Genomic DNA, 12,744 nt, shown 5'->3' on the forward strand with positions numbered 1-12,744 from the left:
AAAATATAATAAAAGCAATAATAAAGGGTTTCATTGTTTTTGTTATCAATTATTAAAATCACTGAAATGTCACACAAATAGCTAATCAAATCAAATATAATAATTAGTTTAATAATAAACAGTTAAATATCATTGAAAATCAATAAAACAATTAATTATTGGACACAAAAATGTAAGTTTGAATTGAATTTAATTTGTTTTTCCGGATTAAAAACAATTGGTTTTTTTGATTTGCAATTAATTGCAAATTTCAGGCAAAGTCTATCGGATCAGGTGTTTGGCAATGAATTGATTTTGTCGAAGATATTGTCGTATCTGTCGCTGAAAGAGTTGGCAAAGAGTTGTTTCGGTGTGAATACTGTGTGGAACAGTATCTGTCATAAAGTGATCGAAAGTCGGACACAATTGGATCACTTCTTCGAGTTGTATCGCATCTCAAGACATCACATGTCTTCGAGTCAGTCGCGCAATCGGGAGACACATTTGGCCGAAGATAAACACTTGGAGTTTGTCAACGAATGTTTTGATGACATCGAAACCAAACTGAAGACTCATTTGAGGTCACAGTTGAATATTTGGCCGCAAATAGTGGTGACGTTTTTCGGCAATTTTTGTCAACACTCGCGACGGCCCGAAAAGTTGATGCAATACAGCAATGGATTTCGCAGATATTTGCCACCGGAAACACAATTCTTGAATATCGTATCTCTTGCCGGTGTTATTGGATCAGTCATTCATAAGAGACCAGCTATTTGTCAAACAACAGCTGGCGCTGGAAATACCAGTGCCACTGCTTCGACATCAGCGGCCACTGAGCCGTCAATAGAGCCAATTGAAACACAGGCACACGTCGGCAATTGTGCCGGTATTTCATTGTTAATATTTCCGAAATACCCGAACGTCGAAATCGATATCTTTGACGAAAGAAATTTGATTGCTTTGGAAAAACTGAACGATCGAACAGACCTCAAGTGTCTGATAGTATTGGCGACCACTTATGCCGACTCCGAGAGCAAAAATATTAGAGAATTCAAGTGTATAAACACTCTGAATGAAAAATATAACAATAAACTAGCTATTGGTGGCATTGTTGTCGATGATATCAATTACTACATGAATAATGTCAATACAACACGACGTAAGACAAGAAGTTTTTATGGTTTAGCCTTCAGTGGCGTTAATGTGCGCGCCTGTAGTCTGTTGTTAAAGACTGTTACACCCGAAGCAACTGAAAAGAAATTTCGAGAATTTCGCAAAAATCTTAACTTTGATCCTAATTTAAAAACATGCGAAACAATTGGCTTTTTATTTGTTTGTACCGGAAGGGGTCTAAACATTGATACTTATCCGACATCCAATGTTGAGGCATCCATTTTCCGGAAAGTTTTTCCTGAAGTCAAACTTATCGGTGGTTTTGGTCAGGGAGAGTACGGACAAAATTATTGGCCATCGCTGACCACTGATAAGCGCACACAACTAATGAGAGAACTTCAGGACGACATCGCCATTGAACACGAAATGTGGCACTTCTACACCTCTGTCCTTGTTTTGGTTAATTTACCGAAAAAATAATTTCACTTACGGTAAGAGTTACCACTTATTTTGTTTTTTCTTAATTTTGTATTTATCAACACAAATTGTTATTAATTTTTTTTTAAATTATTTATTTAATAAATTTCATGTATAAATATTATAAATTTATATATAATTACAATAAAAATTTTGGTATTGTTGAAACAAACCAATGATTTATAATTTAAATATTTAAAAATTGTTTCAATTGACACAACTTTATTAAACACTGATCGGTTGCCAAATAATGTGTTGCTTTCATATTATTGATTAAATTGACTTTTGATTCAAACAATTTTGGTTTCATAATAACGTCCGATTCAATGCATTCAATACACTGGGCCTCACTTAACAACTCGATTATCTCCAAGAGTTGGACCGGTTGTAGGGCCTGATTGTAAAAGTCAATCAGTTTTTGTTGAGATATACACGGATTTGTTATAATATGTCCTAAAATTCCTGACAATAATTTAAACACCACTTTATTGTCAACCATACCGTTCGGTTGTTTCCAATATCGAGCAAAAAATTTAATCAACTTTTTATGACTTTTATTTGATGATGTCTTTCCAGTAGTTTGGCTGACCTGCGAGTGTACGAGCCATGGGTTGACATACTCTACTGAAACCCATTTAAATAAACAGATCCCAACTCTAAACATAATTTTTTCGTCACACAAACGATTCAGTGTCTCTTGTAATTCATGTTCAGTTGTTTTAAAAGATAATAATTCATCGAAAGAAGCGCCTAATTCTCGCTTATTTTTTATGTAATCAAGAAGTGGCTGATCATCATTAGGACAACTGTCGGCTGTATTTGCAATCAATTCTTTTGTAAACACAATCTTTTGTTTTTGAAATAATGACTCAAATCGTTGATTTTGAAATAAAAACTCTTTGTTTGATTCACAAGTTATTTTGCATTGATTTATCGATAAATATTCAGCTGTATGTCGGGTCCGATCAAATTGACCCGAATTGATATGTTGTCTCAATAAGTGTAATGCATATCGGGATGTAGTCTTCGGATCTTTCAGTGTTTTCTCGATATTTGTTTTATGAAATGGAAAGTTTTTCTGTAGAACAGCCATATTGTCGGGAATATTTGTATAAAATTTACCGCTTTTTGAACACAACAATGAGCTGACAATTGCCGCTTCAAAACCGGTCTTTCCTTCTTTTATGGAAATTACATCCGAATCCAGTGTTTGTCCTTTCATTAGATTTTCTAAATAATATTTTGTTTGATATAAAAACAGAAAACTCTGTGATATTCTGTAAGGAGTACTTCCTTTCGATTTAATGGCTGAAAAATCAATAGTCTTCTTAATTTTAGTCATAACACCATATTTTCCAAGTTTTGTAACAACAGATCTGATTAGAGTTTCCGGATATCTTTGATATATTCGGAATAAGGTTTGTGCGAACAGATTGGACTCATTCTTAACATTCAAAGTATCACTATTTAGATAATGTTTGGATAGAAGTGATGACAACAAGACATTAGTGACAACATTCACGTGAACATCGACCACATTGTTAGGTTCTTCATGTATGGGTCCTCTAACTGGAAGCAAATGAGTTGTTCGGTAAATAATTTTGAAACGAGCTATCAATTCGTCTTTTGAGTTGACATTAAAAATTGTCTGTTGATTATTGCCGTATGACTGAAGTGATTGCATTCTAACCAGTATTTGATGCAAAATATTCAGATAAGAGTCGCGCCAAACATTTTCATGAGTTTTGGGAACGTCTGGTCGCGTAACTGTCATCTCTTGATTGAATTCGCCGATATAGTCGACAACATTTTGACGAGTGTTTGGATTCTTCAGCATATAAATGATACGCCTCTGACAGGCCAATGCTGTCTTGTCTTTTGAGATATGAGGCAAATAAGTATGCAATTCGTCGCGAATCACATTCCTATTGACACATATATGTGTCGGACAGTTGGGATCCAACAAAGTTGACGCCACTTTACATACCAATAGAAACGAATCCTCTTCTGGTGTCCAATCGCTGCGCTGTTTTTTCAGAAGACTTTTAGCTCTTAAATCAATTTTATCGTACGAACGAAATCTTTTCTTATTTGTTGGTGAAGTCGTTGGTGTTGTTAAGTCTGGTAATGTTAACGATTTTTCTTTGACAACAGGAGAAGTGATGGCTATATCTGATTCAACAGTTTTAAGCTTTTTTGTTTGTTTACTTGTATTTGATTTTGATTTACGTTTTTTAGCACTAGTTGTTTTGGTTTTATTATCAATGACCTCAACATTGGTATTGATATCATTGGCGGTACTTCCCGACAACTTTTGCAATCTATTTGATGCATTGATACCTTTAGATTTGTATGACGGAGTGAATGTCCAGTTTCTTAGATTGTGAGCAAACAAACGTTTATCAATTGAACAGTTATCGCACGGATCATAACAATGCATTTGAAGTGTTTCTTCAAACTCTTGCAAATCTTTCATTGTATTGAATTCAAAGTCTGTTTTAACGTTATTCAAAGTCAACGAAACTTTATTCTTGACTGTTATGATTGTCGACTCTTTTTCTGTCTGTTCTCTATATTGTGTTTCAACTAAACCCAAATAACTAAGACCTACCAGTTCTTCGCAAAGATTGAATGCAAATTTTCGTCGATAAAGAAGACACTGACGAATGTGTGGCGAAATTTGTGAAAGAGTTTGATGTGAAACAATTGGATCATCAATGAGTTCTTGAAGACCGGGAATAATAAATGAAATCCAAATAATCTTAACAAATATTGAGACCGGAAGTCGAGGAATGATTTCACCCATTGTACAGACTTTTGCTAAAATTTAGAAAAAAAATCATTTTTTAAACTTTGAATTATTATTTAAAATAAGTCTTACTTTGCAGTCCATCGGGAAGCGCTTCAATATTATATCTCCAATCAGTTTGCGGTATATTTTCCTTTTGGAAATCGTAAGTCAAGTAATATAAAAACCGATACAAAGTCAACATCTTTTTCAGTTTAGGTTCTAAACCATATCTCCGGGCAATTGATGGCTGATATACCAAATTCATGACAACAGTATTCTTAGAGAACTTCGATAATGAACCGGAAACGACATTTGCTTGACATTTGTCTGACTGAATGTCAGTACAATATTTGCCAATCCATTGAAACTTAATTTGATTGATGCGCTCCTTTACCAATGGATGGTCGGGTGTAATGGACGGTACGCATACAAAATGAAGTTTCTTCACCTGATCCTGATATCTAAGTATTGTACGAATAGACCGAACTAACCCATCGGCGGCCAATTTGTGAACAATATTCAGAACACTTTTAGTACAAACTTTATGCAAATTGTCTTTTTCGGAGTCGAGAATCAGTTTCTTCAAGTCATAGATTCGACCAACAATTCCACTTTTTTGGACAAATTCGAGGATCAGATTCGCGCGATTTAACAGATTGACAGTCATTAGATTTGAGTCACTAAATGACAACGATTTGCGCGCCCGACTAAACATATTGATTGCTTCATTAGATCGACATTTTGGCAAATAAAGTGTCACTTTTTGTCGTCCTCTGTCAACCATAACAGTTGATATTACTTTCAATTTTTCAAGATATCGCATAAGACTTCTGGCCTCTAGTTTAGGCAAAGACAGACAACTGCCCAACTCTTTCAAACTGATCCCATCTTGCGATTCATGAGATTCAATAATAGCTAAGGCTTGCGATAGAAGTGATCGATCGACAAGTATTTTTCCCGGATTAAAGACAATCAGCGACTGTTTGTTTGTACCAATTGGTATTTCTTCGTCATCCTCTTCATCTTCATTGTCACAATTGTTATCATCATTGGAACTAATTGGTCGAATTAAATGAATCATACGTTTATTATTATTATTATTATTAGCTGATGAGTTGTTTCCGTCGTTGTTTTCCAAAGTATAAACTTGAAAATAACTCGAATAACTGGCCATCAAATCACGGAAATAACGGGTTTTTATATCCAACTGATTCTTAACAAAATCATAGTCTAATTCTTTACTCTCTGTCGCGACTAACATATCGCTGACTTTTTGAGCATTTATTTCAGTAATAGTTTGTCGTCCGGTATTAAACCGACTCAACGTAAAGACCAATCCGTGCGAATTCTGGACAGTCTTGACATTGAATATAATGATTTGCTTTTTGCAAATCAATTTCTTGCGTAACAATACTTTTCGGTAGTAAAACAATGTTTTTGCCGACTGATTGTAATTACCGGACTCTTTTCCGATCGTGATTTCGCCCAAATATCGTTGTCGACCAATACGTTCAAGAATACAGTACTGAATGGGTGTCAACTCGATGTCCACATCACTGTATGGACCCATTAATGCCTTATAACGTTGCGACTGATTGGCCACTAAAACAAATTTGCGTAAATCATAGGTTTTAATGATATCAGCGATACTCATATTGCCGTTTAAGACATCTTTTGTGACATTCAATCGATGGTAATAATCACAAGAAGAACCCTTAATTTGTTGATCACTAATGGGTGTCACCTCTCGATAGATATCGTCGGGAATGAGATCTGGATCTTCACGTATAGTTCCGGTCTCTTCGTTCATGTGTTGGTATCTGTTGTAGAGTTGAATTGTTTGTCTCGTTTGTGGCAACAAATACATGGCTATTGTCTTATCATTTGTCAGATGTTTAATGATATTTTCAAAGATAAAGTTGTGAACCGAAGCAGACTTGAAGTCAAACAATTTGTTTTTTGTGGCCATTGTTCGGGCCGTCAATCGGATCCACAAAGAGTCCAATGTCATGCCATCGAGTCCTTCGAGTGCTATCTCATCCAATATAATGGCCATCAGATCATTGTCGTCAGCCATCATCACTGATTGACAACTAAATTATCTTCAATTTAAATGTCTGTCAACTGATAGTAAAGACTTAAATATTATTATTATTATTATTAGTAAACAAATTGCAAAACAAATATTGTTTTGAATGTAAAATAATGGCAACAAATGACGACAACTTTAAAAAAAAAAAAAAATCTTAACTTTGATCCGAAAGATTTAATTGTATAGTTTTTGGTCACAATATTGTAACACTTGGTCTACACTGACCACTGATATTACCGAAAAGTTTTTCCTAAAGATTAATTGATGGCCAGATGTCCTCAAATAGTGGTCTAACAAGTGATCGCTATTTGTTGTGAACACGTGTTGTGATTATAATATTGTTGTTATAATATAGTCATATGTTTTGTCAATTTGTTTGCAAATTATTTTTGATACCGAAATTGTTTACCGAAATTGTGGTCACATCTCGATGTGTGTCTGATAACCGGTTACAATGAGTGACACCGAAAACACTGATAGTAATCAATTGATGGTTTGGCCATTTGATGGTTTGATTTTAATGATAATAATTTTAGTTTTTATTTGATTTTATTTAATAATTATTTTTTTTTATTTTCAGAGTTAAATCAATTGGATGACCGATTGGTCGCCGACTATGTCCGCCAATTATCATCGCTCGGTATTAACAATCTTATTGTTGAACCGCAACGACTCAGTGACATGAGATTAGCCGCAATTGATAAGACACAACAATTGGCTTATAATAACTACAAGACATTTATATTGAGCGGTAAATGCGGCCAACGGGTGACCAACGACTTGGATGATATGCAAAGTATTATTGACAATGCTATCGAAAAGTTACCGAAATTGAGTTCAAGTTGTCAGCAATTTTCTTCGGCCGCCAAAGTTATTTCCAATCGTTGGCGTGAAGTTTCGCAAATGCTATCAAAACATCCGCAGATTCTGGAAGTGCTAGAAATACCGCAACTTATGGACAGTTGTGTCCGCAATAATTGCTACGAAGAAGCTCTTCAATTGTATTCTTATGTCCAAAAGCTTAACAAACGATACGCTGATTCGGTTCCTATTATTTCTGTATGTCATCTGATGTTTGCCATAAAGATAGATGTTTTTAATGAATAATTACTATAAATTGAAAATTTTTATTTTATATAACTTATTCAGAGTATATCTAAAGACACTGATCTGTGCCGTGAAATGATGATCAATCAGTTATTAAAAGAGTTATCCGTTAATATTCAATTACATTCATGTCTTAAAATAATTGGTTATTTGCGAAGAACCGATAAATTCAGTGAAACACAGCTAAGGATCAAATTCTTGAGCGCTCGCGACCAATGGTTACTATCGTTGATCAAAGAGATCTCAACTAATAATCGTTAGATAATATTTATATATATATATAACTAATATTTTTATTTTTCAATTAATGTTTTTAATTATATATTTAATTTAATTACCGGTATATTAAATATATAAATATATTTTATGTTTTTTAGCACTGATTCACATAACAAAAGTAATTGAGACAAATCGTGTGAATCTGTTTGATATCGTCACTCAATACAGAGCTATATTTGCAGACACGGATCCAATTGTATCTCAAAAACATCTCTATTATGGCATAACAACAAATGCATCGAACCGTGACTTTAATGACAGTGCAATTATTAACAGTTGGGTTCAGTTTAAAATCAACAATTTTCTCAATGTGTTAGCTAAAGATATCAATGATTGTGTTAACAATGAGTTTGGACACTACTATCCAATTGAGTCGATAATAGAGCCGGCATTTTATTTTGGACTATCTATGAGCCGAATTGGAGCCGATTTCCGACCACAACTCATGCCTATTATAATTGATGCCATTTGTAAACGCTTTCTTCGTGTTGTCAATGAGGCGACAAAAAAGTAAGTTTTGTTTTTTAAAACTTATTTAGTAATTAAATTTTTATTTTTTATCACTCTTTTATATACACTAAGATAAGTAACAAAATAAGATCTTTATTTTTGCTAAAAATTTGATGAAAAGCTAGCATTTGTTAAACAAATGTTGCATTCATTAATCTAAGGATTTTTTATGTTTAAAGTGTAAAAAATTTAATGTTTTTTATTATAATAGTAAACTTAATACTGTATTTGCTTATGTTAGACAATATGGTAATATTTTATTAACAATGATGATTGTGATAAACTTTAACTGCATGATTAAAAAAGTTGATATTTTGCCAAAAATTTCAACAATTACAGCGCAAATATTACAATTTAGGCTAAAATTTTAAGTACTATAATAAATTTATTATTTAATTACCCTAATCAATTTCTATACTTATTGTATTAATGTTTTCCTGCATAATTTATAATAGAAATTTATATTTAAATTATTTTTAATATCTATATTAGATTTGAAACATCAATACAAAATTTTACATTGACTTCACATTTTGTCAATCCAACAGCTATTGATGACCAACAGGTTATTAAAATAATTAATGAAAAAAGAATTTAATTGTTGTTTAAATTATATATATATTTAGAGTGAAGATGAATTGAATCCACCTCTAAGTTTGAGTGAATTTCCTATTTTAGCTAATTATTGCAACGATATATTGAATGGTATGAATGAACTCCGACGGACCACACCATTGGCTGCCATTGCATTTTTGACCAACACTTTGAATGATTCATTTCAACGATTATTTTTTGTCGTTTCTAAATATTTCAGGTAATATTAAAAATATATTTTTAATACTCTATTTGCTTATAATTATAAATAATAATTTACTGGTTACTGAATAACATTACAATTATAATAAGTGTGATTTAATATATAATAGTATTTAATATATAGTATTGTATAGATATTAGATATAGTATAATATATTTAAAGTATTTATGAATATATTATATTTTATTAAAAAAAATTATAATAAATTAAATAATTGAATATTAGAGCTGAAGAGTCGGGTCTCACTCAAAACGAAAGACAAATTCTTTATCGATTCTGTAATCAATTTTCAACCGAACTCTTACAACATTTGGCCAAATGTTTTGATCGGATTCTACCAATGAATTTAGTGGCCAACCGTTTGGGTGTTACTACTATCGAGTTTAATAAAGTAAAGGACCACTTCTCACACCTAAACAATACATCGATCGCTGAATCGATGAACCGATTATTGTTGTCATCAAATAGTGTGACGAGTGATATGACATAAAAAAAAGATTTCATTCAAATGTCATATCAATTTGTGATAAGACTTTTGACGTGAAGACAATAGCTGTCAAATTGTCTACTGATTTACCATTTAAATGAGTTTCAAATTATTATTTATTATTATTATTTTTGTTAATTTATTTATTTTCTATATACACAATGTCTTTGTTTAATTTGTTTTATTACAATGCAGTATATATTATCAACATAATATTTGCGTAATTTTAAAAAACCGATAATATATTTTTCAAATAAATAATTTTCAGACAAAATATTTTTTTAAAATGTAATATATATTTGTAGAGAAAAAAATTAGATAATATAATAATAAATGTTTTAAAAAGTAATAATATCTGTAATTGATTGTAAGCATCGATGAGAATTGAATACAAATGATGTAATAATATTTTGTCGGAAAGTTTATTGACGTTATATAATGCATATAATAACGAACGGAGTGACTAATAAAATGGTATTTCCAAAAGCATTTGATCTATTTATGTGATCCCATTGTAAACATATAGTGTATGTATGTATGTATGTGTGAGTGTGTGTTGTTTGTGTGTCTGTCTTTAAAATACAGTAAAATACAGTATATCACACATTTATGCGCACTTTTTTTAGGAGTCAAACGCAATAAACTATATATTTATTTTTTATAGTAATATATAGCACACACACACACACACACACACACACACACACACACACACCATACCATACATACCGTTTAACACACGTATTGTTTAGTCACCAGAATATTATGAATAACACAAAAAAAAACCAGAGAATTGTCGTTCAATTTTTTCAAATGTATTGCAGATTCTTGAGTGCAATCATCGTATGTATGTATGTCTGATGTAACTGACAGTCAATATGTTATATACTGTATACTGTAGTGATGTGTCGCACAATCATTGGCCACACATCTGACACTTGATCCACACAACTATTACTATTATTTGGTTATCATTTCAATGAAATAGAAAATACACACTAAAAAAGTAAGTCAATTATTATTTGATAGTCGAAAGTTTTATTTATTTTTGTCTCTCTCTAAAAACATATAATTTTTTCTGAAATGTAAGGAAACGCCAAAAAATAAAAAAATAAAATTTATGCGACAGTCAGTAGTAATAGTCAATGACTCAATTGGCCAATGAGTTAGTTAATAATGTTAATGACTAACCATTTATCTCATTCTCACGATATGTTAAATTTTAATGTTCACTATTTTGACATTTTTTAAAAATAAAAAATAATAAATTAATTAATATTTATAAATATAAGACAATAGTAATGATTCACATATTCAGAGAAGTATTGGTTTTTCCAACAAAAAAAAATCTTTTTTTACAGAATATCTACTCTTAATAAATGTAAAGTAAATATCAATTCCTGTGTGTGTCTTATCATTATATTTTGTCGCATAATTGAAGTATTGGTTTTATTTTTGGGTAATTTCAATGACCTGCTGTTGGTTCCTATATGTATACAGTATATCATAGAAATTTTGCTTATATTACTATATTTTGTTTTGTTGACAATTTTTTTACAGAGAAAAAAGTTGTCATAAAGTATACTATTTACGGATATAATATTAAAAAAAATAAAACAATATTTCACTTTATTAAAAGATTAAACGTATTTTTCCTGACAATATAATGAATTTTATTGCTATTGTTTAATTGATGTGAATCAGCTATTATTTATTATATAATATTTATTGATTGAGATTATATGATACGACAAAAATATTTTCTCAACAATATTCAACAATAAATACTATAAAAATAATGAGTTAGATTTATAATTGATTTTTTGGTTTGAAAAAACTATATTTAGCTAATCATTTAGTTAAACAAAATTATATTTAATTTTTTTTATTATTATTGTATTAATAGTATGGTGCCGAAAATTTGCTAATTTATGTAATATTTATTTTAAAAACTATACTTTAAAAATGTGGAATATTTACTGTATTATCATGATTTTAAAAATAAAATCTATTATAAATTTTTTTATACAGTATTTGTTGAGTATAAATATAGTAATTGTAAAAATTCTTGTTAATTAATTTAAAACTTATTTTTACAATTATTATTATTATTAACTTTAAAATGTCATGAAATTTGAATGTAGACGACAGACAACTGTTTGAGAGACAACATGAATCACAAAACTATTTCATATATTTTTCACAAAAAAAAAATTTTGATTCAAAATAATATTTTTGATACTTAAAATTTTTCTTATGCTTTTAACATAACTATATAAAAAATAATCATTAACAAAATTATTTAATGAAATTTTTGTTTGTTTGTTTAAATTTTTAAGTTAATAAAAATAATATATTTATTTAATACTTTTCTAATGTTTATTTAATGTCTGATTCTTTTTTGTTTTGTATTAATAATTGTTTATAATGTTATTTAATTGATATTTTTTCCGCTGTTGCGACTGTTTTATACTTTTAAAAATTTAGTAAATTTTATTTAATGTTAGTAATTTAGGTTTTGATACACTAATTAATTTCAGTTATATATATAAAAAAAACGTTGATTACTTAATACAATACAGATAAACTTATGTCACCGCAAACTGTTATTTAATAACTGTTTTTTTTGTCTACTTTTTTCAAAAATAAGGCAATTATTAGATGAATACTGTAGAGAGTCATATTCACAAGTATTTGATTGCAATTATAAACAATCATAAATCAGTTTTACTAAATCCCCAATAAAAATACAATTTGATATATTAAAGTACAGTATATTTAAGATAGTAATAGATATTTTTTAATATTTTAATTAAATAAACAAATATTAACTGAATGTTTAAAATAACAATACTGTAATGCAATTTGTTTTAGTTGCCACTCATTTGAATTTTTAAAAATTATATTTGATATTTATTTATTTAATTATTATTTGAAAATATCAATTATTATTATTATTATTTGAAAATACTGTATATACCATATATCAAATTGTATAATTTTTATTGAGATTTAGTTAAACGGATATATGTTTATAAAATGCAATTATAAATGCAATCAAATACTTTGGTAAATATGACTCTCTTTTTCAT

General features: G+C 30.0%; 3 protein-coding genes across 3 annotated transcripts; 2 read left to right on the plus strand and 1 right to left on the minus strand.

Annotated features, from left to right (window-relative positions):
* Positions 1 to 28: 28 nt before the first annotated feature.
* Positions 29 to 1,648, plus strand: LOC128964510 (F-box only protein 22-like). Its single transcript, XM_054311123.1, has 2 exons — positions 29 to 172; positions 255 to 1,648. Coding segments are annotated over exons 1-2 (1,320 nt in total). The 5' UTR covers positions 29 to 170; the 3' UTR covers positions 1,573 to 1,648.
* A 108-nt stretch (positions 1,649 to 1,756) lies between these two features.
* Positions 1,757 to 6,504, minus strand: LOC128964707 (general transcription factor 3C polypeptide 1-like). The gene is made up of 2 exons (XM_054311342.1): positions 4,451 to 6,504; positions 1,757 to 4,389 (listed from the first exon to the last, which is right to left on the minus strand). Exons 1-2 carry the CDS (start codon positions 6,438 to 6,440, stop codon positions 1,757 to 1,759), a joined length of 4,623 nt encoding a protein of 1,540 aa, XP_054167317.1. The 5' UTR covers positions 6,441 to 6,504.
* Positions 6,505 to 6,771: 267 nt separating this feature from the next.
* LOC128964799 (conserved oligomeric Golgi complex subunit 8-like) lies at positions 6,772 to 9,788 on the plus strand. The gene is made up of 7 exons (XM_054311438.1): positions 6,772 to 6,961; positions 7,033 to 7,511; positions 7,602 to 7,815; positions 7,937 to 8,348; positions 8,841 to 8,913; positions 8,975 to 9,162; positions 9,391 to 9,788. Exons 1-7 carry the CDS (start codon positions 6,907 to 6,909, stop codon positions 9,653 to 9,655), a joined length of 1,686 nt encoding a protein of 561 aa, XP_054167413.1. The 5' UTR covers positions 6,772 to 6,906; the 3' UTR covers positions 9,656 to 9,788.
* Positions 9,789 to 12,744: the final 2,956 nt, after the last annotated feature.

This window comes from Oppia nitens, unplaced genomic scaffold (genome assembly GCF_028296485.1).
Source record: "Oppia nitens isolate AA-2021 unplaced genomic scaffold, nextdenovo-longstitch-racon4-pilon3 scaffold9_pilon_pilon_pilon, whole genome shotgun sequence".
Classification (NCBI taxonomy): Eukaryota; Metazoa; Arthropoda; class Arachnida; order Sarcoptiformes; family Oppiidae; genus Oppia; species Oppia nitens.

Excerpts from the sequence above, each read along its gene's own strand:
- LOC128964707 (XM_054311342.1), bottom strand. The coding sequence starts at position 6,440 with ATGATGGCTGACGACAATGATCTGATGGCCATTATATTGGATGAGATA. Across the intron at positions 4,390-4,450 it reads GCTTCCCGATGGACTGCAAA|CAAAAGTCTGTACAATGGGT; the intron begins GTAAGACTTATT and ends TCTAAATTTTAG.
- LOC128964799 (XM_054311438.1), top strand. The coding sequence starts at position 6,907 with ATGAGTGACACCGAAAACACTGATAGTAATCAATTGATGGTTTGGCCA. Across the intron at positions 6,962-7,032 it reads GATGGTTTGGCCATTTGATG|AGTTAAATCAATTGGATGAC; the intron begins GTTTGATTTTAA and ends TTTTATTTTCAG. Across the intron at positions 8,914-8,974 it reads CAGCTATTGATGACCAACAG|AGTGAAGATGAATTGAATCC; the intron begins GTTATTAAAATA and ends ATATATATTTAG.